Raw genomic sequence first — 27,053 nt, forward strand, 5'->3', positions numbered from 1 at the left:
AGAATCCACCTGCCATGCAGGAGATCCGCTTTGATTCCTGGGTCGGGAAGATCCACTGGAGAAGGGATAGACTACCCATTGCAGTATTCTTGGGCTTCCCTTGTGGCTCAGCTGGTAAAGAATCCACCTGCAATGCAGGAGACCTGGGTTTGATCCCTGGGTTGGGAAGATCCCCTGGAGAAGGGAACGGCTACCCACTCCAGTATTCTGGCCTGGAGAATTCCATGAACTATATAGTCCATGGAGTCACAAAGAGTCAGACCCTACTGAGTGACTTTCTCTTTCACTTTTCAACATCTCCCACATTCTGAAATGAACTTGCCTTCTGGCTTCTTGGCAATAGTCCCCTTTGGAATGTAAACTTTTTCCTCTCAAAGATCTTTGTCTGTCTCATCTGTTGCTATTTTCACCAATACCTAGTAGATGTTGAATTACTCTCTCTCAGTGAATGAACAATAGTTCATGGTTGAAAACCCAGGTCTTAAGAATGACAGAATTGGGAAGAGGGGATTGACTCAAACGAGGGGTCCACATGGCACTCCGTCTATGCCTTGGTTCCCAAAGCAGAAGCAGGCCCTATGCTCTCTCCTGCTCTCATCTGGGCACCCACCCTGCTCCCTGCCCCAGCTGAGGACAGAAGGCAGACAGCATCAACAGATTTCTCTGCAGCTGGAACAGTAAAGACAGCAGCAACTCTGAGGGTTCAGGTGTCTCAGGGGTTTTACTAGGGCTTCACTGGGTCACGATCAGTTGGAGGGGCTCATTCGCTATGGGTACCGGGAAAAGCTTTTCCACCTGGAGTTTCATTCACAGGCGACCCTCTCACATGTCTTTGCCTTTGTGGTGATTCTCAGCAAGATACCTGTTCTAAACAGGAAGGGCATCCAGAAGGGTATTCTCTCTGACAGTGAGGGTTTTTTTTTTTTTTTTTTTTTTGCCTGCCTTGGACTATGAGCTAATAGTTTGGGAATTTATATCACTCAGAGCAGAGAAATGAAGCTATTATATGTTTGAGCAACTTGATTAATGTCTGTCTCTCACTTTGGACTATATGTTCCACAAAAGCATTGACTTTGATTGGCTCACTGCTTCATGGTGCCTCAGGACTCAACATCATGTCCAGCAAATAACAGGCATTTGAGAAATATTCCTTGTGTAAAAGCAGTGAAATGATTTCTGAGACCTGGGTTGACGCATTCAGCTTCCCTTACCATTCAGAGTATTTCCTTCCTCTCCCCTGGCACATCAGACATTATTCCAAGCAATAAAAAGTACACGACTTTCCTTTTCCCTGGGTCTTCACACCTGCCCAAGAGTTGAAGGCAATGATTGCTTCTTTTGGAGTTAGAGATCTTTAGTACTCTAATGCTGAATGCCTCCTAGAGGAACGGCATAAAGTTTGGACAATGAATTATTTTCAAAATACGCATTATTCCCTCTCCTATGAAAGAATGCAAATAGGAACTTAAAAGGAAGATTTGCTGCAAAAAACGGTGAATACTGTACAGAGCTTGACCTTGTTCTGCGCGTAAGATGCTCTTCTAGTGTGGATACTTATACGGCAAATTCCATTTTCTCACTGACTTCTATTATTATCTCAAGAAATGTCTTGGCCAGAAAAAACAAATTGGCCTCCACCCAGAAAATCTCATTTTAAAGAGCATTGAGTTTTTGCTAGTGTACCGCTTAAGTACATTTAATTCTCTCCTGCCAGAGGAATTAATCAAATGGACAATTGATCCGCACAGCCTCTGCACATTCATTAAAGGCACAACCACATTACTGTACGTCCGACTGATTATGCCTGTTTCTTCGGAAGGTCCCACTGCCTGGATGGGGCCAGAATGTATAAGTAGATACAATGGCTCAGCCGCTGTCCCAGGACTTGAACACAATGCTAAGTTGAAGGGCTAAATGGAGATCCTTTTTCATGCTGAACAAAAGCTGTTCTCCTAGGTTGTCTCTTCATCTTTGGAGGATCTCCTCCCGCTTCACTCCCCTTCCCTCACCTTCACACACAGCCCCCTACTGGAAGGATTGTCTTAGTCAACTGCTTATCCATTTGCAGAACCTCTTAATTTCTTAGGCACTAAGGCAAGTGGGCGAGATATAATTGATGCAAGAGTCTGAGGGTGATTTTCTGAATAGGCCACAATTACCAAAGTCATGGTCTTCCCAGATTGCACTAGTGGTAAAGAATCCATCTGCCAATGCAGGAGAAGCAAGAGACACAGTTTCCATCCCTGGGTCAGGAAGAACCCCTGGAGAAGGAAACGGCAACCCACTCCAATATTCTTGCCTGGAAAATTTCATGGACAGAAGAGCCTGGCAGGCTACAGCCCGTGGGGTTGCAAAGAGTCAGACGTGACTGAGCACACACACCGTAGCAAAATGATACCCTCTGTTTTCAAGTTTTTATTGAAACATAGTTGATTTACAATGTACTATTACTTTTGGGTATACAGCATAGTGATTCAGTGTTTTTATAGATGATACTCCATTTAAAGTTATTGTAAAATATTGGGGGTGGGGTGGGAGGGAGGCTTAAGAGAGAGGGGATATATATACACATATAGCTGATTCATTTTGTTGTACAGCAGAAACTAACACAACATTGTAAAGCAATTAGACTCCTATAAAGTAAATAAATAAACGCACTGTGCTTAGTCCCGCATTGCAGGCGGATTCTTTACCATCTGAGCCACCAGGGAAGCCCAGATAAATAAACGCATTTTTAAAAAGTTGTTATGCAGTATTGCTTCTATTTCCTTTGCTGCACATCGCATCCTTGCATCTTATCTATTTTGTACATACCAGAGAGACAAGTCTTAATCCCCTTCCACTGTATCATTCCTCTCTCCAACCCTCTTCCCACTGACATCTACTGGTTTGTTGTGTGTATCTGTCTGCTTTGTTATATTCATTCACTTTATGGTTTTGGATTCTACATATAAGTGAAAACGTACAGTATTTGTCTTTCTCTGTTTGACTTAATTTCACCCAGCATTATACCCTCCAGTGCCATCCATGCTGTTGCAAATGGCAGAATTTCATTTTTTTAAAAGCCTTTACACCATGAAGGAAACCATCAGCAAAATGAAAAGACACTGTCCTGAGTGGGGAAAGATGCTTATAACCATCCCCCTAGTCAAAGTTTTGAGTCTATCAAGTTGCCTCAGCCTATCTATTCTTACCCTGTTTCATTATGCTAATCCATCTATATGCTGTACTCTTTAAGGACTGCAGCTTTATTGTGAGTTCTAGTATTTTTATAGCAAGGTATCATCTATTTGCATTTTCCTTTTTTTTTTAAGCTCTCCCTTTGTTCTTTCAAATGAGCTTTAATCATTTTGTCAAGTCCCAAAATATAAATGATCAGGGTTTTAATTGGTGAACCTTAAAACCTTCAAATTAATTTTGAAAAAATGGCCTCACATCTTTTTAACATATGATCTATTTCTCTTTGTTCATACCTTTGTTAGGGGAAGCACACTGGCTGAAACCGCCCATCCTGGCCAGGCACCATAGTAACCATTTGCATGAGTTGTTTTATGACAGGAAGTCCTGATAAGGAACACAGAACTAATAAGCTACCACCAACCGAAAGAGTTCGGGAAAGGTGAAAAAGAGACACTCCATGTCTGACCACCTCCCAGAATCCTTCTGACTGGCCTCCATCTTGGCTGAACAAGGAGTGCACCACCAGGAAGGACTCTGAGTCAGAATGATTGGCTAAGGACAACCCGGAAACTGATCCCATCACCATAAAACCCAAGATTGTGAGTTGTGGCAGAGCAGTCCTCCTGGGTTCCCTTACCCTACTGCTCTCTGCCCAGGCACCCTTTCCCAATAAAATCTCTTGCTTTGTCAGCGCATGTGTCTCCTCAGACAGTTCATTTCCGAGTGTTAGACAAGAGCCCAGTTTCGGGCCCTGGCAGGGGTCCCCCTTCCTGCAACACCTTCAGCTACGTTTCTTAGAAAAGTTTATAAATATCTTCATATAGATTTGAGTGTTTCTTATCATTACCTCTATAGGGAGTTTTTAATTTTTTATTCCTATATAAGGTTTTTTATTATATATATATATAATGAAATATATATATTTAAAACAACTTATTGAGCTTTATTTTATGTCAAAAATGTTACCCATCCAAGTGTATAATTCAATGATTGTTAGTAACTTTATCAAGTAGTGTAAACATCACCATAAATCAGTTGCAGCAGTTTTATGCTCCTCAGTAAGATCCCTCATGGCCATTTATAGTTAATCCTTATTCCCACCTCCAGTCCTGTGCAGTCACTAATCTATTTCTCTCTATATAAATTTGCCTATTTTGTACATTTCTTATAAATGGAATCTTACAGCATGTGGTCTCTTGTGTCTGGCTTGTTTCATTTTATGTGATGTTTGGGGTTTTTTCCTTGTAAAATATGTGTCAGTAATTTGTTGCTTATTATCTCTGAACAATAATCCATTTTACAGATAATGACATATTTTGCCTATCCAGTTATCTTAGGTAATTTTTAGTTTGGGGCCATTACAAACAATGTTTCTGTGAACATTTACATGCAGGTTTTGGCATGGACATGTTTTAATTTCTCTTGGGTTAATACCTAGGAGAGGAGTTATTGGGTGGCATGGCAGTTTTATGTTTAACTTTTTGATAAATTATTTTCTGAAGTAACTTGATTGTCTTATATCCCCACCAGCAATGTGTGAGGCTTCCCATTTCTCCACATCCTTGACAACATTTATTATTCTGTCTTATTATTGTAGCCATTCTAGTGGATGTAAAGTAGGATCTCATTTGAGTTTTAATTTGTATTTCTGTAATAATGATATCGAGCATGTTTTCATGTGCTCATTGGCCATTTGTATATATTCTTTGGCGTAATTTCTGTTCATACCTTTTGTCTGTTGTTTGATTGAGCTGTTTGTACTCTTACTGAGTTCTCAGGCTTCTTTGTATATTCTGGATATATTGCACATGTGTTTGCAAGTATTTTATCCCAGCCTGTTGCTTATCTTTTCATTTTCTTCATGGCATCTTTTGAAGTGCAAATGTTGTTAATTTTGATGAATGAAATTAAGCAAAGATGTCTCAGTTATGACACCAAAAGTATAGTCCATAAAAGAAGAACCTGACAAACAGAATCTCATCAAAATTCAGTTGGTCTTTGTAAATTTATCTCCTATTCTGCCCATCTACTGCCTTGCATTAAAAATTCTTTAAAACATTCCACCAAGGACCTCAGTCCTACAACTGGTAAAGCTTAATTCGGCCAAGAATTCAAATGAGACTGGAAGCAGGTTCTTCCCCAAGAGGGTCCAGATAAGAGTCCAGTCCACTGGTTCCTTGATTTTGACCCTGTGAGACCATCAGTAGAGGAGCCACCTGGATTCCTATGTATAGAAATGAGATTATAAATGGGTGTTTTTTAAAAACCTCTTTGTGTGTGTGTATAGCAATAGGAAATGAATAAAATCAGCTGTGATTTCACCAACTCTAAGATTAGCCAAACCACATGGCTAGAATAGCCTCAAGTCTATTCATAGCTGAACTCAAGATACAGCACCTTTGATATTTTCTTTGATCTGCCATTTGAATGACTGTATCAAAAAAAAGAAAAGGGAAAGCTACATTTCCTGTATTTATTATCTTAACAGATAATAATAATAAAAGTGGATCAGCTTTCTACTTTCCAAGGCACTGTCTTATCTCTTGTCTCATCTTGTCCTCACAAAAGCCTGGTGGATCAGATAAAAACAAAGCCGGTAGACATCACTTGCCCGAAGAGAATAAAACCGACTTTAGCTCAATACTAGGAAGGCCTTTCAAACAATTAGAATCAACCCACGGTGGAAGGGGCCAGCTTCTAAAATAATAAACCATGTCTTACTGGAAGACAAGGCTACATGACAGTATTTGACAGGTTTAATGGGAGGCAGTATGGCATGGCCAAGCCTCTGAGATCTCTTTTAACATTAAAAATCTGTCTTCCAGATAAGCAAGCAAACTAAATTAATGCATATTCATGTTGGGGTCACCAGTCAGTGATCCCTTGCCATTTTCATAATTGCAGTTGTTTTATTTTTGTTTATTTTAAAGTTTTTTTTTTTTTCAAATGTGGACCATTTTTAAAGTCTTTACTCAATTTCTTACAGTATCACTTCCAGTTTTCTTATGTTTTGGTGTTTTGGCCAAGAAACATGTAGGATCTCAACTCCCTGACTAGGGAGTAAACTCATGCCCTCTTGCTTTGAAAGGCAAAGTCTTAATCTACCGGACCACCAGGGAAGTCTCTGCAGTTGTTTATGAGGCAGCAGATCTATCTAAATTCCTTTGTGCAAAGAAAATCCTGTGTGATAGACCCCCAATGACACATTTTTTCAAAGGCACCAAAGTTTATTAACCTGTGCGGATTTCACAAAGGCTTTGTAGTAGAGGCAAGCTTTAAAGTTAGTATGTCTGACTCCTGAGTCCTTGCCTCAAACCACAACAGCGTGATCTGCCCTCTCAGTAGGAAACAGGAGCAGATTGAAGCAGCGACTTAGACATTTAAAGAGATGGACAGTCTAACGAGACCACAGACAGAATCTTGGAGGAGGAGTGTGTGTCCCAAAGAACAGGACATCCTGCTGGCCCAACATAATGCCAGTGCCGCCCACCCCTCCCCAACACACACAGAGGAGAGGAATGCTCTTTCCTTTCTTTGTGTTTCCTCATGGCCCAAGCTAAAGGCCCACTGTCCCTGCCTTGGTTACTAGAACTCCTTAGACAGCCCAGCTTCCCTCCCTTAACCTCAGTCTTTTTGCATTGTGCATGCCTGCTCAGTCATGTCCAACTCTTTGTGACCCCACAGACTGCAGCCCACCAGGCTCCTCTGTCCATGGGATTCTCCAGGCAACAATACTGGAGTGGGTTGTCATCTCCTCCTCTGGGGGACTCTTCCCAACCCAGGGATCAAACCCATGTCTCCTGTGTTTCCTGCATTGGTAGATGGATTCTTTACCACTGAGCCATCTGGGAAACCCACAAATCTCAATCTATCCATCTGTGATATAAGGGGATTGGATTAGTTGATCTCAGAAATTCCTTCCAGCTCCAGAGTTCCTGTTATTATGGGCAATTATATATATAAAAGGTTGGGAGAGTTGGCTGGGGGCCAGGATTCCCCTGTCCAGGCAGTTGCCTTTCATCCTGGGGATACTCAAGGCTATAGCAGGCCTTCAAAGGTCTGGAAGAAGCCTGAGACTAGCAGAGATGGAAGGCCTTGGGTCCAGTGTGGAGACAGAGCTCAGCCTAAGAGCACAGGTTTGGTTAAAGCTGCACATAGAACTCTGAAGATGTAGCTATCAGTGTTGGAGAGAAGCATTGCCAAGTGATCACAGTGACTGAGGAAGGTGAGGTGGGACCTAGCTTTTCACCTTAACCCTGATTTGTCTTCCCACGTGGCTCAGTCAGTAAAGAATCTGCTTGCAGTGCAGGAGACTTGGGTTGGACCCCTGGGTTGGGAAGATACCCTGGAGGGGAGAGCATGGCAACCCACTCCAATACTCTTGCCTGGATAATCCCGTGGACAGAGGAGCCTGGAGGACCACAGTCCATGGGGTCACAAAGGGTCGGACATGACTCAGAAATGAACACTTTCGCTTTCTGACTCCCCTCACCTTCTGGCCCACCTCCCAGATCAGCAGCTGAAGGGCTTCCCCCATGCCTCAGTGGTAAAAAAATCTGCAGTGCTGAAGACATGAGCTCAACTCCTGGGTCGGGAAGATCCTCTGGAGAAAGAAATGACAACTCACTCCTGTATTCTTGCCTGGGGAATCCCATGGACAGAGGAGCCTGGAGGGCCACAGTCCATGAGTTCGCAGAGTTGGATGTGACTTGGTGACTAAACAACAGAACAACAACGTGGTGCAGTTGCATGAGCCCAGCTCCCCAGGGGTTAAAGTCAGCCAGCCCATCCCCACCTCACCCCATTACACAGGAGAACTCCAGGCAGAACAGCAATTCTGCATATTCTCCCCACCCGGGCAAACTGCCTTCCTGGGTTTCTTTGTCAAAGGCTGAAGTAGCTATGGAAATTTCACACCGAATTAAAGGAGAATTCAGGAACTCCAAATCTTTTCAAAGCAATTTTGGTGGCAGTGGAGGTGCAGTCACCATCTGGTGAGAGAAGTGTTAAGTTAGAGATTCTGGTCAACTCTAGCATCAGATTCAAAACCAAAGAGTTCATTTCAGAGACACCTTTTTCCTCAGACAGCACCCCGCCTCCCCACCAATCTAGACTGCAGGTTGAGAGCCTCTGTATTGATTTTCTAGGTATTAAAAAGGCCAATACCACAGTTTTAAAAGCTGAGATACAATTTACATGTCTTAAAGTTCACCCATTACAAGTGTACAAATCAATGATTTCTAGTACATTAGACTTGTGCAGCCGCGATCACAATTTAGCTCTAGAATATTGCTGTCACCCTGTTTGCAGTCAGGCCTCACTTGCATCACCCTCCCTAGGCAGCTCCTGATGTGCTCTCTCTGCGTCTTCTAGACATTTCATAAGTGGAATAGTATGGGATCTTTTGCATCTGACTTCCTTCATTTTAATGTTTTTAAGGTTCATCCATGTTGTATGTGTCAGTGCTTAATTCCACTACTTTGTTAAATAGCATTCCATTACACAGATATATTGCATTTTGTTCATTCACTCATGGTTGATGGACACCTGAGTTGTTCCCAGTTTCTTATTGTTATAAATATTGCTGCTTTGAACATTCCTGCGTAAGTCTTTGCAGGATCTTTTGGTTTGGGCATTTGAACTCTCAATTGCAGCATGTGGGATCTAGTTCCCTGACCAGGGATGGAACTCGGGCGCCCTGCTTTGGGAGCACGGAGTCTTAGCCACTGGACCACCAGGGAAGTCCCTTGTCATTAACTCTTGAGTCAGCTCTTTGAGGCTTAGGGGGAGACTTGGGAGACTAAAGCAAAAGCCATTTATCTTAAAGGACAGGGACACAGGGACTTGTGTGTACACGGTAGAAGGGACAAAGGATTGTTCGGGATCCCTTTAATAAGGCATGAAGTCCATTCATGAGGACTCCACCTACATGACCTAATCATCTCCTAAAAACCCTGCCTCCTAATACCACAATCTTTAGGGGGTTAAGATACGGTTTCAACATATGGATTTAGCAGAGACACTAACATTCAGACCACAGTGCTGAGCAAGTGAGAATACCTCTTCACAAATGAACTTAAGAGTACTTGGGCTGGGGCAGTGGGGAGGACGGTGAGAAGTGAGCTAAAGAAATAAGTGAGGGCAAGGTCAAGACAGTCAGGAAGGTGCCATTTAGAAAGCTCCTCCCACAGCACAGAGGGGAGCAGACTGGTGGAGTCTGGGCTTTCCTTTACCGAAGCTGCGTCAAGCCTCTTGTGGCCTTGAAGCTCAGTCCTGTCTCACTAGGACCACCTCCTCCGCCTGTCTGTGTCTGCAGGTGTTACATCACCCTCACCCAGGCTCTGCACCTCACCATGAGCGGGGCTCCAGCAGGACCTGCAGGCACAGGCAAGACAGAGACCACCAAGGACCTGGGCCGGGCGCTGGGTGTCATGGTCTACGTGTTTAATTGCTCTGAGCAGATGGATTACAAGGTACAGGCCCAGACTTGGGGGGCTAGGGCTAGGTGGTGGCCCAAACCATTGATCAGCTTTATCCACGCCGCTCTGGCCAAGCTCAGAGACCCAGATCAGGAGGTCTCTGCTTCTTCACAAGAGACCTGGGGACCCTTGGCCCCAGGAGCTGAGTCACCTCCTGTTAAACCTCACCACCATGGAATCCACTTCTACTAATGAGCTCTGCAGCCACAGATGGGTGACTTCCCCTCTGGGACCTTCCTTCCATCATTTGTAAAATGAGGGAACTAAACATATTTCCAAAGGCCTAAATTCACTGCTTGACCCAGAACCACAGAAAGGCTCATAAGTGGCTGATACGAAAGTCTTCACAGAAAAGCCATAGATGTGCTCTTCTGTAAAAGTGGGCGTTTTTCTAGAATTCCTCGAGGGCACAATACTCTACAGGGGCAGATTTGGCTTCTGAAGACAGAGTAGAGTAACCTCTGTTCTTTTTTTTTTTTAACTTTTGGCTGCACTGGGTCTTAGTTGCAGCACATAGGTTTTTCTTGCTGTGGTTGCATGCAGCATGTGGGATCTTAGTTCCCTGACTAGAGATGGAACTCCTGTCCCTGCATTGGAAAGCAGAATCTTAACCCCTGGACCACCAGGGAAGTCACAGTAACCTCTGTTCTTAGCAAGAGATACAAAAAAGACAAGTGCAAGGCTAATATTCTTCATTCAGGCACTCTTCATTTTTACATTATTTTAATATCAAACATATTCCAGGCGCTGTGTCGTAAAGAAAGGCAAGGGAAACAAGACTGCCATTAGGTCACCTCTTAGCAACATTCTGCTCACAGCTAGACCTTATATAGATTCTTTGTTATTAAAGCATAATAATAGATTATCTCACTGTCTCTTTTTTTATTGTATGTAGTTTTATAGACTGTCATAAGTCCCTTTTGAAAATAGGATGGCATTTAAATAAATTTAGGGTGGAAAAAGAAAATAATTACATTAAATAGATCAAATATTTATAGATATAAGTGATGTGATATATTGATTGCAAAATAAATTCAATTTTAAAATAGTTTTAGAGACTGCAAGATAGCACTTGCAGTTACCCCATACAGAACTCTTTAAATGAGATTGATCTGCTGCAACTTTAATCATTTCTCTTGTATATAAAATTTTGCTGCACAGAGTTGCAGAATCCTGTAGCACCGTATTTTCTCATAGAAAGCAGACAAAATGAGGATTCAGGCCCAAAATAGCTGTGCTCCCATAGTCTATGCACTAAATTTTAATATGGTTGTTTTTATTGATGAACACATAAAGATAATGTTTCTCTTTAAGCCAGGCTAGAAGAAGAAATATTTCTCTCCCTTTAAAGAAACAAGCTAAGCTTTAGGAATAAACTTTCTAGATTCTTCTCAAGTTAAGCAATGGCAGCATTTCTGAGATAAACATACTCTCCCAAGAGGAACATTCTGGAGGACACACTTATTTACATATGGAAGACCTTGGATATTGACTGAAGAAGAAAAGGCATATTTCTTTTTCTTTTTTTTTTTTTTTTTTGAAAAGGCATATTTCTTAAAGTCACACCTAACACAGGGAACAGGAAGAGATGAGTTGGCTCCATGGTCAGAGGTCACTACAGTCATTTCACTCAGTCCTTTCAAAACTTGATTACTGAACCCTGACCCCACCAATTCCTCTAAGAGTACAGGATGAGAGGATGAGTCTGCTCTCAATTTGTTTGAACCATGTGAAAATTCAGCTGTGTGTGTCTAGTCTAGACACAGATCAGAGCAAGAACAGTAAGTATAGCTGTAGTGGTACACAGCAAAGGTAAGGTGACCACTTCCTGGACACCAGACATCCTTTGTAACCAAGCAGCCTCACTAAGTAGTGTCAAACCTCCTCTTCCCTTTCTTGTTCAGCTACTCAGATAGAGGAATGGAGTGATGGGCAGATGAATAAATGGAGATGGAGAGATAGATGATTGTTTGATCAATAAATAAATAAATGATAGAGAGATTGATGCTTCCCAGCTGGTACTAGTGGTAAAGAACCTGCCTGCCAATGCAGAGATGTAACAGACATGGCTTCCATCCCTGGGTGGGGAAGATCCCTGGAGGAGGTCATGGCAACACACTCCAGTATCCTTGCTTGGAGAATCCCATGGACAGAGAAGCCTGGCAGGCTATAGTCCATGGGGTCGCAAAGAGTTGGACATAACTGAAGCGACTTAGCATGCATGCAGAGAGATATATAGATTAGATGTATGCAATAGTTGTTGTTGTTCAGTTGCTGAGTCATGTCCAACTCTTTGTGACTCCACGGACTGCAGCACTCCAGGCTTCCCCGTCCTTCACCATCTCCTGGAGTTTGCTCAAACTCATGTGCATCGAGTCAATGATGCCATCCAACCATCTCATCCTCTGTTGTCCCCTTCTCCTCCTTCCTCCAATCTTTCCCAGCATCAGAGTCTTTTCCAATGAGTTGGCTCTTCCCATCAGATGGCCAAAGTATTGGAGCTTCAGCTTCAACATCAGTCCTTCCAATGAATATTCAGGATTGATTTCCTTTAGGATTGACCAGTTTCTAACCACTGGTCTTTAAGGAATCAGGAGTTCTATAATAAAGGGGATAGAAAATTATCAATACTTAGACATGTAGTGGTAAGCCTAGCATGGATGGTAATTTAATCTCTGTACATCTCTTTGCAGTCTTGCGGCAACATCTACAAGGGCCTTGCTCAGACTGGTGCCTGGGGCTGTTTTGATGAGTTTAATCGAATCTCTGTGGAGGTCTTGTCAGTGGTGGCGGTGCAGGTACTGGGGACAGAAGTTGGTGGGAGCACGTGGTCTTCATGCCAAGCACCGAGGCCTTCTGCACCCTCTTGATTTCACCCCCTCCTCACCTCCCCCCTGTTGGATTTCCTCCATCTGCCTAAATCAGGCATGGGTGCAGCACAGGGTATCCACGGGGCCCTACCAAGGGGAATCCATTTACTGGCCTTGATTCTCCATTTCCTCTTCTGTAAAATGGGAAGAAAGAACATCCATGCACCTGATTCTTGGGGATGAGGAAAGGCTCAGCAGGATGGCCGAGCCCAACTCCTTAGAAAAGGCACAGAACTGTCTGTCATGAATACTCACACCCGTGGTGTCCCAATGCAGCACCTAGTACTAGAGGTTACCAACAAGCTGTCTCCATGTGTCCTTGCAAGGAGCCAGGGGACAAAAGGGAAGCAGTGAGAGACAGATAGACCAAAGTCAGCAGAGAGTTCATCTTGGGCTCCAGAGATTAAATGACCAAGTTCCACATATAGCTGGGATTGTGAAAGAAGCAGGGTCTTGTAGAGTTAGCCAGACAAGGCAGGGGAGAAGTGGTTATGTGTGTCAGCTCTGAAACCACACTGTTCACTTCTGGTCCTGCCACCTACTAGCCATGTGCCCTTGGACAAGTCAGTATCTCAAATTCCACATCTGTAAAGGGGGTTAATAATAGTACATACTTGATCTGGTTGTAATAATTGTTGAATGAGTTAACTTAAAGCCCTACACATAGTAGGCACGCAATAAATGTCAGTCTCTGATATGATGGTGATGGTGGTGGTGGCTGTGGTGGTGGTGGTGGTGGTGGTGGTGGTGGTGGTGATAATGGTGGTTGTGGTCACAGTGATGATGGTGGTGGTGGTGGTGGTGATGGTGGTGGCGATGATGATAAGGGTGATGACGGATGATGATGGTGGTGATTGTGGTGATGGTGACAATAATGGTGATAATGATGGTGGTGGTGATGGTGATGATGATGATACTGGTGGTGATGATGGTGGTGGTGGTGGTGGTGATGCTAACTATCACTATTACTTGAATCCTGAAGGAAATGGGTTGAAGAAAAGTAGAAGGTTGGAACACACAGGACAGGGAAGAAGGGTCTACTCCCTAGTCTTGCCAGTCTCCTCTACACCCTTCACTCCTTCTCAGCTGGCCCAGGTCCAGGCTGTCTTAACAAACTTAGCATCCTAACTGATGAGGCAGTGCCCAGCAGCCACTGTCCCCAGTGCATAACAGACACTGAACTTGCCTAATTTTGAAACTGCCCAACACAAGGGCAGTAATGAGGTCTCCAAGATCAATTTTGCTTCTGGAGTTAAATGAAATCAATTCAGCCTGGAATTCCCTGATGCTTTCACATTCTCATCCAGGAATATATCTGAGGACGCATTCTCAAGAAAGTGGTCTGACAACCACCTGGGCAAAAGCTGAGCTGCTACTGTTTAAAATCATAGACCCCAGAGGGGAAAATTGCACTGTGTTCATGCTGCAATCCAGGTTGGCATGTTGGTGCAGAAGCTGCAGCAGCTGTGACAGCTTCCCCGCCCTCTGCTCTCCTCCCTGCCTCTCCTCCTCTCCGCTCCTCGCTTGTCCATGTCCCTCTTCCCAGTAACTTCTGCAAAAGTGAGCATGCCTCAGTGTCCTCGTAGGTGGAAATTTTCATTTCTCTGTCAGATTGGTTAAGCAGAATTACGTATCCAACTGGGAGAGGTAAAGCAATTCCAAGAACAATTACTCTGTTATGTTTTAAACATTTAACATACTACTTTCCTTTTTTTCTGGGATTTTGCCACTACTGTAGCAATCAGTTCCCTAGGCTTTGGGTTATATGGGCCAGCCATTACCCTGCGCCTCCAGCTTGGGTCCCCTCCATGTTCCCTGGTCCGGTGTCCCTGATACTCCCTCCTTTCAATAGATTCAAGCCCTGACTGCGTGGTGGGCTGTGGCTGGAAGCGGTTAGACACAGCAGAGCAGCTAGCAGGGGCTCTAGAACCCAGCACAGCAGTGTTTCAAAAATTCATGCGCTGAACAAATAAATGCTAGTGTCTCAGAGCTAGGGGAGCTCCCGTGTAACACCATTTATAGAGGAGCCTAAGGCCTAAAGTAAAAACACAGAAACATTTTTTAAAATGTAAAATGTGATGAGTGGGTTCCACTTCCCAAAGAAAGCAGACTTCCATCTGCCCCTGCAGAGAGAAGCATGGAGTGAGCCAGGCAGGGTTTTTGATTTTGATGTTTTAATTTTGTATTGGGGTGTAGCTGGTTCACGTTGTTGTGATAGTTTCACCCCGCATTCCTCGTTGGGTGATGAGGGCAGTGAGGGGCCCCAGGGCAGAGTGGTGCTGTGAGCACCCTGGGAACCAGCAGAGTCTGGGCTGTTGGGCCAGCGCGCTGGGCTCTGGAGGCCACCTCGGCCAGAATGCATGGACATTCTGTGCACAGAGAAGAAGTTTCAGTCTCAAGCTAATTTCTGCGAGCTCAGCAATTCTGTCATTAGAGCTTCACTTGGGAAAGAAGCTGAATCCCAGTTGTGGAACTGCTGGGTGTTCTGGCAAAAACCGCCCTTCTGGACACTGAGAGCCTCACCCGTGGGGGATGGTCCACTGCCTCCAGTCCCTCTTCCTGACTGTCTCCGTCTGTCTGTGTGTCTGTCTCTCTGGTCCAGCTGTCTGTCTGTCTGTCTCTTTCATAAATGTTCCAGTTCTGACTCTGTCTGCACCTCTCCTCTGTCTCTGTCTTGTTTATGATCCAGCTGTTCCTCTCTCCTGTCTCATGCACACTCGAGTTAATTTCACTCTGAGCCTCTTTCTCTCTCTCGCTTCCCTTTGTGATCAGCTCTGTTTCTCTTCTTCTACTTTTCCCTCTGGTATATGGCCCAGCTCTCTGTCTCTGTTATTTATAGTCCAGCTCTTCCCCTCTCCTTCTCTCTCATATACACTCCAGCTGTTTTGCTCTCTGTCTCTCTCTCTCGCACACATATTCAGACACACATCCCTGCAGCCCAACCTCCACGGAACCCTTGACTGTTCTAAACTCCTGAGCATAGCTGATACACATGAGGTTCATTCAGAACCTTTCATTGGCCCCGACTTCCCAGTTCTGCAGATGTCGTAGGGCCTGGCTGGACAAGGGACCCCCTTTTGCCTTCCCTCCTTCTGCTGCTGATCATTTTTGCACACACTTTCCCAAAGCAGCAGGTGTGGAAATAAATAGGTGAGTTTCATTTCTGTCTCTGCTTCACTGCTCTAAGAATGATCTAGAGTCTACATCTGACCAGGTCAAGCTTCAGCTTAAATCCCCTCCAGCTCCAGACCACATTTAAGAAAAACTCTAATCTCTTTAGAAAGACATGATTAGCCCCTGGGCATCTGGCCCAGCCTCCCTTTGCCACTGTGGCTCTTTCCTCTCCTCACCAGACACCCCATCCCTGCTGGACTCACCTCTACAGGAAAGGGCTGTTCTAGAATGTAGTTGGGGGAGGAGCTGAGAGAGTTAAGACCAGATAAGGACCACACTGCAGTGATGGAGGACAGGTTAACAGTTTCCATGTTGCTGTTTTTGAGCATTTGTGTGTGTGTGCTAAACTCCTTGTGGACTTTATTTCACTTACTCCTTAGAGCAAGCCCAGGCAGTAGGTCCTGGTGTTCCTTCTTTCCATCTTGTAGCAGCTGAGAGCCCAGGCTCCAGAATCCACAGGCCTGGATTCTGATGCAGATACCAGCACTGAGCAGCTGTGGAGGGCTCAGCAAACTACTCCCCTCTTGGTGCATCCAGTTCTTTACAGAGAAAGAGGATGATGGTAGTAAAGAGCCCCCCTCAAAGGATCCTGGTGGGGATCCCACGACTTAATCCAAAACTGTGCTTAGGACAGCAGTCAGTACGGGGGGAGGAAACCAGTGCTCAGAGCTGTCCATCTCCAACCTCTTAGATGCCACATGATAGGCATGGGCATGGGGCTAGGGGCAGCCAGATTTCCTTTGGACATGCACCCAGTGCCCATTAGTAAAGGGTCCAGAGCTCAGGCCTCAGGCCTGTCCTTCAGTGTGACCCTGGGGTCCCAGCCTTAGCCACCATCCGACCCCTGGAACACAGAGGGGGCATTTTCCCATGACTTGTTCACCAGGTAAAAAGCATTCAAGATGCAATTCGAGACAAGAAGCAGCGGTTCAGCTTCCTTGGAGAGGAGATTAGCTTGAACCCATCCGTGGGCATCTTCATCACCATGAACCCAGGCTACGCTGGTCGTACAGAGCTGCCCGAAAACCTCAAGGCTCTGTTCAGGTGAGCGTTCACTCTGCCCTGGGCATACAAGGACCCCAGAGAGAAGCTTCTTTATTCTTTCCACTGAAAACATATGAGATATATGTTAGAAGAAATGTAGAACATATATTAAAAAGTAGGTTCTATAAAACACATTTAATGCCACCAGCAGTAAAATGATTTTTTTGCCGAATTGTGTTCTGCTCTTCTTTACAGGCATAGGATTTATGCACAGTTTTGCATTGTTTTTTAATTTCATAGTTTATCATAATCCTATCATAAATAGTTTCTTCTTCTGTTAGATATTCTTAAGAAATCTCATTTCATGACTGTGTGTTATTCTATCAAGTGCATGGTCCACAATGTAGTTAGCAAGTCCCCTGTAGTTAAACGTTAAGACTGTTTCTGACATTTAAAATAAATTTATGCATCATGGTAAAATATGCATAAGTAGTTTTTGTATGCATGATTATTTTCTTTGGCTAGGTTCCCAGAAATGGAATCACTGAGTTAACAGGGAGAAACATTTTTAAGGCTCTCGACACACACTGACAAGTTGCTTTCCACAAACAGTAGTGCCAAGTGACACTCCTGGAAACGAGGCATGGTTGCTGTTCAGTGGCTCAGTCGTGTCCAGCTCTTTGCGACCCCATGGACCACAGCATGCCCAGCTTCTCTGTCCTCCACTATCTCCTGGAGTTTGCTCAAATCCATGTCCATTGAGTCAGTGATGCCATCCAACCATCTCATATTCTGCTGCCTTCGCCTCGTTTTGCCTTCAGTCTTTCCCAGCATCAGGGTCTTTGCTAATGAGTTAGAAATACCAAAGTATTGGAATTTCAGCTCTAGCATCAGTCCTTCCAGTGAATATTCAGGACTGATTTCCTTTAGGATTGACTGGTTGGATCTCCTTGCAGTCCAAGGGACTCTCAAGAGTGTTTTCCTGCACCACAGTTCAAAAGTGTCAATTCTTCACCAATCACTCTTCCTTATGGTTCAACTCTCACATACATACGTGACTACCAAAAAACCAGAGCTTTGACCATACAGACCCTTCTCAGCAAAGTAAAGACTCTCCTTTTTAATATGCCATCTAGGTTTGTCATAGCTTTCCTTATAAAGAAATGCAATTGAAGACACGTAACAACCCTAAGCTCCTATAGCGACCCCATGGACTGCAGCCTACCAGGCTCCTCTGTCCATGGGATTTTCCAAGCAAGAGTACTGGAGTGGGGTGCCATTGCCTTCTCCGATTACATACCTAATAATTTTAAAATTAAGTAGTTGTAAGGACTTCTCTGGACTTCCCAGGTGGCATTAATGGTGAACCCCCACCAATGCAGGAGATGTAAGAAACATGGGTTTGATCCCTGAGTCAGGAAGATTCCCTGGAAGGGGGTACGACAACCCACTCCAGTGTTCTTGCCCAGAGAACCTCATGGACAGAGGAGCCTGACTGGCCACAGTCCATAGTGTTGCAGAGTCGGACGCAACTGAAGTGACTAAGCCCAGCACAGCACAGGGACTTCTCTAGCAGTCCAGTGGTTGAGACTTCGCCTTCTAATGCAGTAGGTGGGGATTCAGTCCCTGGTCAGGGAGCTAAGATTCCATGTGCCTCATGGCCAAAAAACCAAAGCATAAAACAGAAGCAATGTTGTAACAAATCCAATACAGACTTAAAAAAAAAAGAAAGAAAAGAAATACAAGGGAAAGAAATTCTTTAAAAACTAAATAACCATAAAATAAAACGTTACTAGAACTAGAAGGAAAAATCACAGTAAATTCTTATATACAGATAAAAATTCCCTTCTGTATACTATTTCTCATTTTGTGGCAAGGTGGGGTTAACAGGTACTGACTTCAGCTCTTGGCATTTGTATGCAAATAAGTGTAGAATAATCTCTGAGGGTCTGGACTTAGAGGAGATAAGTTTCAGGATGAGGACTGGAGAGATTAGAGAGACTTGGTTCCTCAACAGTAGCCCCAAATCTGTGATAATTTGGGGCTAATTACTAACCTGTAATCTGCTAATTACTCAGGCTTCACTAATCTGCGCCTTGTGTAAGGCACACTAGACTTAGCTTGCAAGACTTGAGTCGTAGCGCCAACTCTGTCCCCATCTGATCACATCATCCATCACCTTGAGCGTGCAAGTCCACTCCCTTTATCCTTATTAATTCATTTTAACATTAAAAATCTTCAATGAAATCATTGCCAAGGTCTCAGTTCCCACCCTCATACATGCCTTCATCTATGATCTCAGCCAGTGTCTCTTGTCTCACAAGCTCCTGTCCAGGTGTGGCTGAGCACCCAGTCAGCCCTCTGTCTCCCTCTCACAGGCCTTGTGCAATGGTTGTCCCGGACTTTGAGTTGATCTGTGAAATCATGCTGGTGGCCGAAGGATTCATCGAGGCACGGTTACTAGCCAGGAAGTTCATCACCCTTTACCAGCTGTGCAAAGAGCTTCTCTCTAAACAGGTAACCCTCCCTGGTTATACCAGGTGACCACTCAAGTGTGATTGTCCCAGCTCTGGATGGGTTCTGGAGCTGGGGTATTAGGGAGACATAGCACCTTCTCATAATAGATTCTTTACTGTCTGAGCTGCTTATCAGACTTCCCTCTATGGGCTTCCCTCATAGGTCAGTTGGTAAAGAATCCGCCTGCAATGCAGGAGACGCCGGTTCAATTCCTGGGTCAGGAAGATCCACTGGAGAAGGGATAGGCTACCCTCTCCAGTATTCTTGGGCTTTCCTTGTGGCTCAAGTGGTAAATAATCTGCCTGCAATACAGGAGACCTGGGTTTGATCCCTGGGTTGGGAAGGATCCCCTGAAGAAGGGAAAGGCTACCCACTCCAGTGTTCTGGCCGGGAGAATTCCATGGACTATACAGTCCATGGGGTCACAAAGAGTTGGACACGACTGAGTGACTTTCAGTTTTTCATAATAGATAGTCACTGTGCCCATAAGCGTATTCAAAGCTCTGCAGACTTCTGTAATAAAGATAACTTCTATAAATAAACCATAACAAGGAAACTTCTATAATAAAGATACATGTTTATTATCTTAGCTAAGATAATAAAGATACATGTTTATTATTAACTAAAAAATTTGGCTTAGCCCAGCATTTAAGAAATAAACCTATTTGGCCACAGTGGTCCATTTTTTAATACAATACTTAGTAACTACCAGCGCCCCATAAGAAACATTGCAGTGGCCAGTGACAGCCCTTGGAGGGAGTGGTCTCTGCCTGAAGGAGCATGAGATCTAGGAAGAAGACTGGGGAGAGAGGGTCAGACATCAAATGGCACCCCAGTGCTCTTTGCTTCTGGCCCTTAAATGTAGCTTCTTTCCAGGCCAGACCAGGAACTAGGAACCCAGAATCTTTACCTGCTAGGTCATAGATCTTTTCTTTTGCCCCCACCTTGACCTCCCAAGTGACCTAGTAGTGATGGGATATCTAATTCTGCCGACACAAGCCTGAGCCCGTGGGTCCCGCGTTCCAGCATCTCTGGTCTCAGCAGCCCCCTTCCCCCAGGATCACTACGACTGGGGCCTGAGGGCCATCAAGTCTGTGCTGGTGGTGGCCGGATCCCTGAAGCGAGGAGACCCTGACCGGCCCGAGGACCAAGTCCTGATGCGCTCGCTGCGAGATTTCAACGTCCCCAAGATCGTGACTGACGACATGCCAGTATTCCTGGGCCTGATCGGGGACCTGTTTCCTGCCCTGGATGTCCCTCGGAGGAGAGATCTCGACTTCGAAGCCCTAGTTAGGAAGGCGATGGTGGAGCTGAAACTCCAGGCTGAGGACAACTTTGTGCTCAAGGTACATAGGGTTTTTCCTCCCTTCTGAGATTTGTCTCTTAATTCTCTTCTTTGACAATGGGTTACACTTTGTCCTTAATCCAAAGGGCTGCTTTCAATGTACAGATAATCATCGACTTTGCAAAAACTCAGTTCACTTCAGTAGCTCTTTATAGGGGCTTCCCTGGTGGCTCAGGGGTAAAGAATCTGCCTACAATGCAAGAGACGTGGTTTTGATCCCTGGGTCAGGAAGATCCACTGGAAGAGGAAATAGAAACTCTCTCCAACATTCTTGCCCAGGAAATCCCATGGACAGAGGAACCTGGCTGACTACAGTCCATGGGATCTCAGAGAGTCGGGCGTGACTGAGCAACTAAACAGCAGCAACAGCTTTTAGAGGGACACCCACAGTGTGGAATGTGTCATAGGAATGCAAGAGAAGGACAGAGCCCCTACTGTCGGGGGGTTCACATTCTCACAGAGGAATGAGACACAGGCTCTGTTATATCGCGTTCCTTTCCCGTGAATTACTTCTGCACCGTAATAACATTGATGCATCTCAGAAACCTTACTTTCTGCAAAACTGTTCGGCAAAAATAACACTTAGGGCAAAGAAGGCTTCCCTGGTGGCTCAGATGGTAAAGAATCTGCCTGCAATGCAGGAGGCGCAGGTTTGATCCGTGGATCGGGAAGAACCCCTGGAGAAGGGAGCAGCTACCCAGTCCAGTATTCTTGCCTGGAGAATCCCATAGACAAAAGGGCCTGCAGGGCTCCAGTCCATGGGCTCCAGGGTCGCAAAGAGTTGGACATGACTGTGTGACTACCACTTTCACTCAAAATGTACAGAGTATTGTACCCAAAGCCCTAAAAACTCGGCAATGTGTTATTTCATCAAAAAGCTCTGGTTTGAGAAGGCATCCTGCAGTCTTTTAAAAGTGGTGATATTAACTTGGAAAGAAAAGGAATAGTCCCATGGAGGTGTGAAAACTGGGAAGGAGATATAACAGTAAATTTCTGGAAAGATGGAGAGAGAATGGAAGAAGACTGACAGGTCAAGCAGAGCAGAGGGGCACTGCAGGTGTAGAAAGGGCTTCAGGGGACCAGGAGCCACAAGGCAGCCAGTCTGCCAAGCAGAACCTCAGAGCAGCTCTGGGCTCAGAGCAGGTAGTGAAGGAGGGCAGGGAATGAGGAAGAGAGGTGAACACAGCCGGGGGTGGGGGCAACGTTAAGACACATCGTAATGGGATTTCAGAAGTCAAGAGTCAAGAGGAAAAAATGAAAGTTTTGTGGCTGGGTGATGGATTGAGGTGTACAGGTGACCCACGAAGGAATGAAGTTCAGGATGATATCAGAACCTCTCACCAAGAATATCAGATAGTACCAGACAAAGAAACCATTCCTTCAAAGTTCTGAGGGGGAACGAGCTCAAAACTCCATTATGTACCAGATTATCAGATATTTTCAAGGAGTTACTGATTTTATTAATATTCATAGGCATCCTATCCGATTAAGCTATTTGAGAACATACTACAACAAAACATGGATGAAAAACAAGTGTCATGGGATTCAAAAATTCAAGAATCAAATAAGGGAAGTCTTTGAATTATCGCTGTCAGCAGATCTAGAAAGCAGTTAACCCCAATCAAGGCAGCAGTTCCATGGTCTCTAAGAAAAAGGACCTCAAAAGTAGATAAGGCACATAAATGGGAAAGAGAATCACTGAGGAGCTTAAAGCAATCATCTTCCTGGTATGTGTGTGTTGAGGGCTGACAGACAAAATTAGAAGCTGATTTGAGCCAGATTGCAACAGGGCCTTGTAAACCAGTGAAAGGATTTGGGATTTCATCACCAAAACTTAGGAGAACCTTTGAAGGGACAACCTGATGACAGTGACAGGATCACATTTTCATTCCAATAAGCATACAAGAGTGTAGAAAGGTGAGCCTGAAGGCAAACTACAACAAGAGTGAGGATGCCTCCCATATGGCCACTGTCCCTCAAGAAGCTCCTTGATGCCAGCCTCATCAAGCCATCTGGTCAATCACATCATGCTCTATCACACCACAAGCCTTTGTGCTGTTTCCTCTGCCTGGAATATCCTTCCTGCTCATCTCCTTGGCAAACTCCTACCCACCCTTGAAGCCCCAATTCGAATGCCCCATCCCCTGTGAAGCCTTTCATATTCCCTTTATCTATATAAAATCTACTCTTTCTTCCTATCTGTTGCCATAGTGTTCATGTTCACGGGGTTCTAATGGCAAGAATACTGTAGTGGGTTGCCATTCCGTCTTCCAGGGATGGGTTGATGCTTTCAAATTGTGATGCTAGAGAAGACTCTTGACAGTCCCTTGGACAGCAAGGAGATCAACCAGTCAATCCTAAAGGAAATCAACCCTGAATATTCATTGGGAAGACTGATGCTGAAGCTGAAGCTCCAATACTTAGGCCACCTGATGTGAAGAGCCAACTCATTGGAAAAGATCCTGATGCTGGGAAAGATTGAAGGCAGGAGGAGAAGAGGGATGCAGAAGATGAGCTGGTTGGATGGCGTCACCAATGCAAAGGACATGAATTTGAGCAAGCTCCAGGAGATGGTGAGGGACAGGGAAGCCTGGCGTGCTGCAGTTCTTGGGGTTGCGAAAAGTCGGACATGACCCGGCTACTGAACAGCAACAACAATCTCTTTTCACAGCATTTAGTAAATACATCAGCCATAGCAGTTATGCCCTTCTTGCACGTGTGCATGTGCTCAGTTATGTCGGACTCTTTGCAACCCCATAGACTGTAGCCCACCAGGCTCTTCTGTCCATGGGATTCTCCAGGCAAGAGTATTGGAGTGGGCTGCCATTTCTCCTCCAGGGGATCTCAGTTCTCCTCCACATCTCAATTATCTCCTTACATTGTAGCAGTTTGTCAATATGACTTGCTTCTCTATCAGAACTATGAGATCAGGGAGGGCCGGAGAGTCATCTCTGAATCTCTCTCACCAGACATACTCTCTAGCACTTAGTGGTTACTAATAATTACCCAAATGATGAATAAGTGGATAAATGAATCATGTTGCCCCAACATTTAGGACCCCATTATATCCTGGGGGGAGTAACCCTTCCTGTGTTGACCTCAGGTCTCACTTCAGGCATCAGACTGGCTCACAGGGGAGCAGTGGGGATGTGGGTGGGTGACAAGCAGTCCCTCTGGCAGGATTCTGTGTTTCCCAGGTGGTCCAGCTGGAGGAGCTCTTGGCGGTGCGGCACTCCGTGTTCGTGGTGGGGAGTGCGGGAACTGGCAAGTCGCAGGTGTTGAGGTCCTTGCACAAGACCTACCAGATCATGAAACGCCGCCCTGTCTGGACTGACCTCAACCCCAAAGCGGTCACCAACGATGAGCTCTTTGGCATCATCAATCCAGCCACACGAGAATGGAAGGATGGTAAGGACGGGATGCTTCTGTCTTAGCTACTTGGGCTGATGAGAAGGCAGTGGGGAGGGTGTGGAGGAGAGAAAGCCGAGCTGATCAGTTTGGGGTGGGAGGAGGTGAAAAGAATCAAAGAAACTGATTTTGGCTTGGAGAGGAGCCTCATCCATTGGGGTACTTTCTCTCCTTGGAGATTTTTCAGCTCGTAGAGAAGATAAATAGGACAGGCCTTCTCAGCTGCAGTTCTGTGATTCTGGACTGCAAGTCATGGGATTCTCACATTGCCTGGCAGAGTGTGTGACATGGGTCAGGCAGGGAAGCCCACCTCTCATTCCCAAAGGAGCAGACAGTCTAGCATCCCACAGAGCATACCTCCCTGTCAGTACCACCCCAGGAGTGATGGGGAGGCTGCTACAGAAGACTCATCTCAGGAGCATCCTGGGACCACAAGGAGGATGTGTATAGGATGGGGCGTCCCAGGTGGCTCCATGGTAAAGAATCCGCCTGCACTGCAGGAGGCATGGGTTCAATCCTTGTGTCAGGAAGATCATCTGAAAAAGGCAGTGGCAGCCCACTCCAGTATTCTTGCCTGGAGAGTCCCATGGACAGAGGAGCCTGGCCGGCTGCAGTCCATGGGGTCGCAAAGAGTGGGACATGACTTAGTGACTGAGCGCACGTGCATGTGTGCAAGTGTGTAGGATAATGCAGACACTGCTCCATTGTATATGAGATCTTGAACATCCAGGGATTTTAGTGTCTGCAAGAGTTCCTGGAGCCAAGGATCTGGTCCCTTCTACAGTGATTCAGATTGTCCCAAACCCATGCTCACTTGGTGCTGACCTCAGCATCACCTTCTGAGAACTGAAAATTGTGATAGGTGTTGAAAGGGAATCCTGTCACTGGGAGAGAGCAGAAAAGAAAACGGAGAAAACTCTCCACAAGCTGATCAGATCTCTTTCCAAAAGCAGTGTGGCTTCCGGAATGAGGTCATCTCAGGTCTGACCTAACATCCCAGTGACTACATCAGGGTATACTGCCTGTTGTTCAGTCGCTCAGTTGTGTCTGACTCTTTGCAACCCCATGGACTATATAGCATGCCAGGCTTCCTGTCCTTCACTATCTCCCAGAGTTTGCTCAAACTCATGTCCAATGAGTCAGTGATGCCATCCAACTGTCTCATCCTCTGTCGCCCCCTTAGCCTCCTGCCCTCAATCTTTTCCAGAATCAGGGTCTTTTCCAGTGAGTCAGCTCTTTGCATCAGGTGACCAAAGTATTGTAGCTTCGGCTTCAGCATCAGTCCTTCCAATGAGTATTAAGAGTTGATTTACTTTAGGATTGACTGGTTTTATCTCCTTGATGTCCAAAGGACTCTCAAGAGTCTTCTCCAGCACCACAATTCGAAAGCATCAAATCTTTGGCACTCAGCTTTCGTTATGGTCCAACTCTCACGTCCATATGTAACTATTGGGAAGACTATAACTTTGGACTGTACAGACCTGTGTCAGCAAAGTGATATGCCTGGATTCCTCTAATTTAGGGTCTTCCATCAGAGGCCTTGAAAAATGGGACTTAATGAGTAGCCTCTCTAATTTTTATTTCACTATTAATGAGGCTTAGCATCTTTTCCTTCTTAGTGGTCTTAGTAATTGGCTTTTTTGTAATTTTATTCCTCCTTATTATATTCTTATCAGTGTGTAAGTGTTTTTTTAAAATATGTCAAAGACATTAAACTTTTATCTGTTATATGCACTACTAATGGTTTTTATCTGTCTTCCATTTGTCTACAGATACTCATGACATGTTTACCATGTACTTTATAAAAGGAAATTATGTCTGTCTAGTCTTTTTAGCATCTGGAATTCCTATTTAGTTTATGACTCTTTCTAATTTTAGAGGCATAACATCATAAATTTGGACTTAAAGATTCTTTTCACATTAACATTTTTTACTCATCTGAAATTTATTTGGGGGCTTAGCTGGGCTTCCCAGGTGGCACAGCAGTAAATAACCTGCCTGCCAATGCAGGAGATTCAGGTTTGACCCCTGGGTCAGGAAGATCCCCTGGAATAGGAAATGGCAACCTACTCCAGTATTCTTGCCTGGAAAATCCCATGGACAGAGGACCCTGGTGGGCTACAGTCCATGGGACTGCACATAGTCAGACTCAAATGATCACAAAGTATGAGGTGAGGTAGAGAATCAGCTTTATTTCCTCCCAGATGGATAATTGACTGTGAAATCACCATTTATTAAGTAAAGAATCCTTTGTCTCTGAATTTAAATTCCAACTTCTCACATGTGCAGTTTTCCTTTGGTATCCCTGGGAGATTGTTTCCAGGAACTCCTGCAGACACTAAAATCCACAGATGCTCAAGATCGCATATAAAATGGAGTAGCATTTGCTTTATCCTATACATATTCCTCCTGTAAACTTTAAATTATCTCTAGACTACTTATAACACCTGATATAATGTAAATGCTGTGTAAATAGTTGCTAGAATATGGCAAATTCAAGTTTAGGTTTGGGGAAATTTCTAGAATTGTTTTTTTTTCCCTGAATATTTTCAATCTACGGGTGATTGAATTCACAGACTTGAAATTCACATATTGAAAGGGAAAATTGTATTGACATCTGATTCTGGGTTTTCTATTCTGTTCCATCACCTATTTATCTAATCCTGTGCTAATGTCATTCTATCTTAATTATTATCATTTTATATCATTTTCCTGTCTGATGAGGTAAATCCCTCCTCAATACTTTTCTGTAATTTCTTTGCTAGTCTTAGATACTTCTTCCACCTTAAATTTTAGCTCACATAATATAATTCAAATTTTAAAGTGTGAGAATTTTAAAGTTTTATTAAATATACTCATTAAATATGGAGAAATCTACAAAGGCTTATAATAATCATAAATCTATGTTCCCTAAACAAGAGACCTTCCAAGTAAATGGAATTTAACTTTTCAAAAAATTTTAAGAGAATTTGATAAAAATAGAAATACAGTGGTTTATATTAATACACATTTTTCAATATTAGAAAGATTCAATAGACAGAAAAATAAGTATAGGCATAGAAGAATTAGGAAATGCATCATCAAATGCAGTGTAAC

General features: G+C 44.4%; 1 protein-coding gene across 1 annotated transcript in view; it reads left to right on the forward strand.

The window, feature by feature from the left end:
* The window catches only part of DNAH9 (dynein axonemal heavy chain 9), a 285,692-nt gene that overhangs the window by 97,333 nt on the left and 161,306 nt on the right, over positions 1-27,053 (forward strand). The window contains exons 27-32 of the mRNA XM_069603577.1: positions 9,497-9,653; positions 12,353-12,457; positions 16,590-16,747; positions 19,066-19,204; positions 20,263-20,550; positions 23,747-23,957. Coding sequence (XP_069459678.1) covers positions 9,497-9,653; positions 12,353-12,457; positions 16,590-16,747; positions 19,066-19,204; positions 20,263-20,550; positions 23,747-23,957 — 1,058 coding nt within the window. The remainder of the gene's footprint in view (positions 1-9,496; positions 9,654-12,352; positions 12,458-16,589; positions 16,748-19,065; positions 19,205-20,262; positions 20,551-23,746; positions 23,958-27,053) is intronic.

Source organism: Ovis canadensis, chromosome 11 (genome assembly GCF_042477335.2).
Source record: "Ovis canadensis isolate MfBH-ARS-UI-01 breed Bighorn chromosome 11, ARS-UI_OviCan_v2, whole genome shotgun sequence".
NCBI classification, from domain to species: domain Eukaryota; kingdom Metazoa; phylum Chordata; class Mammalia; order Artiodactyla; family Bovidae; genus Ovis; species Ovis canadensis.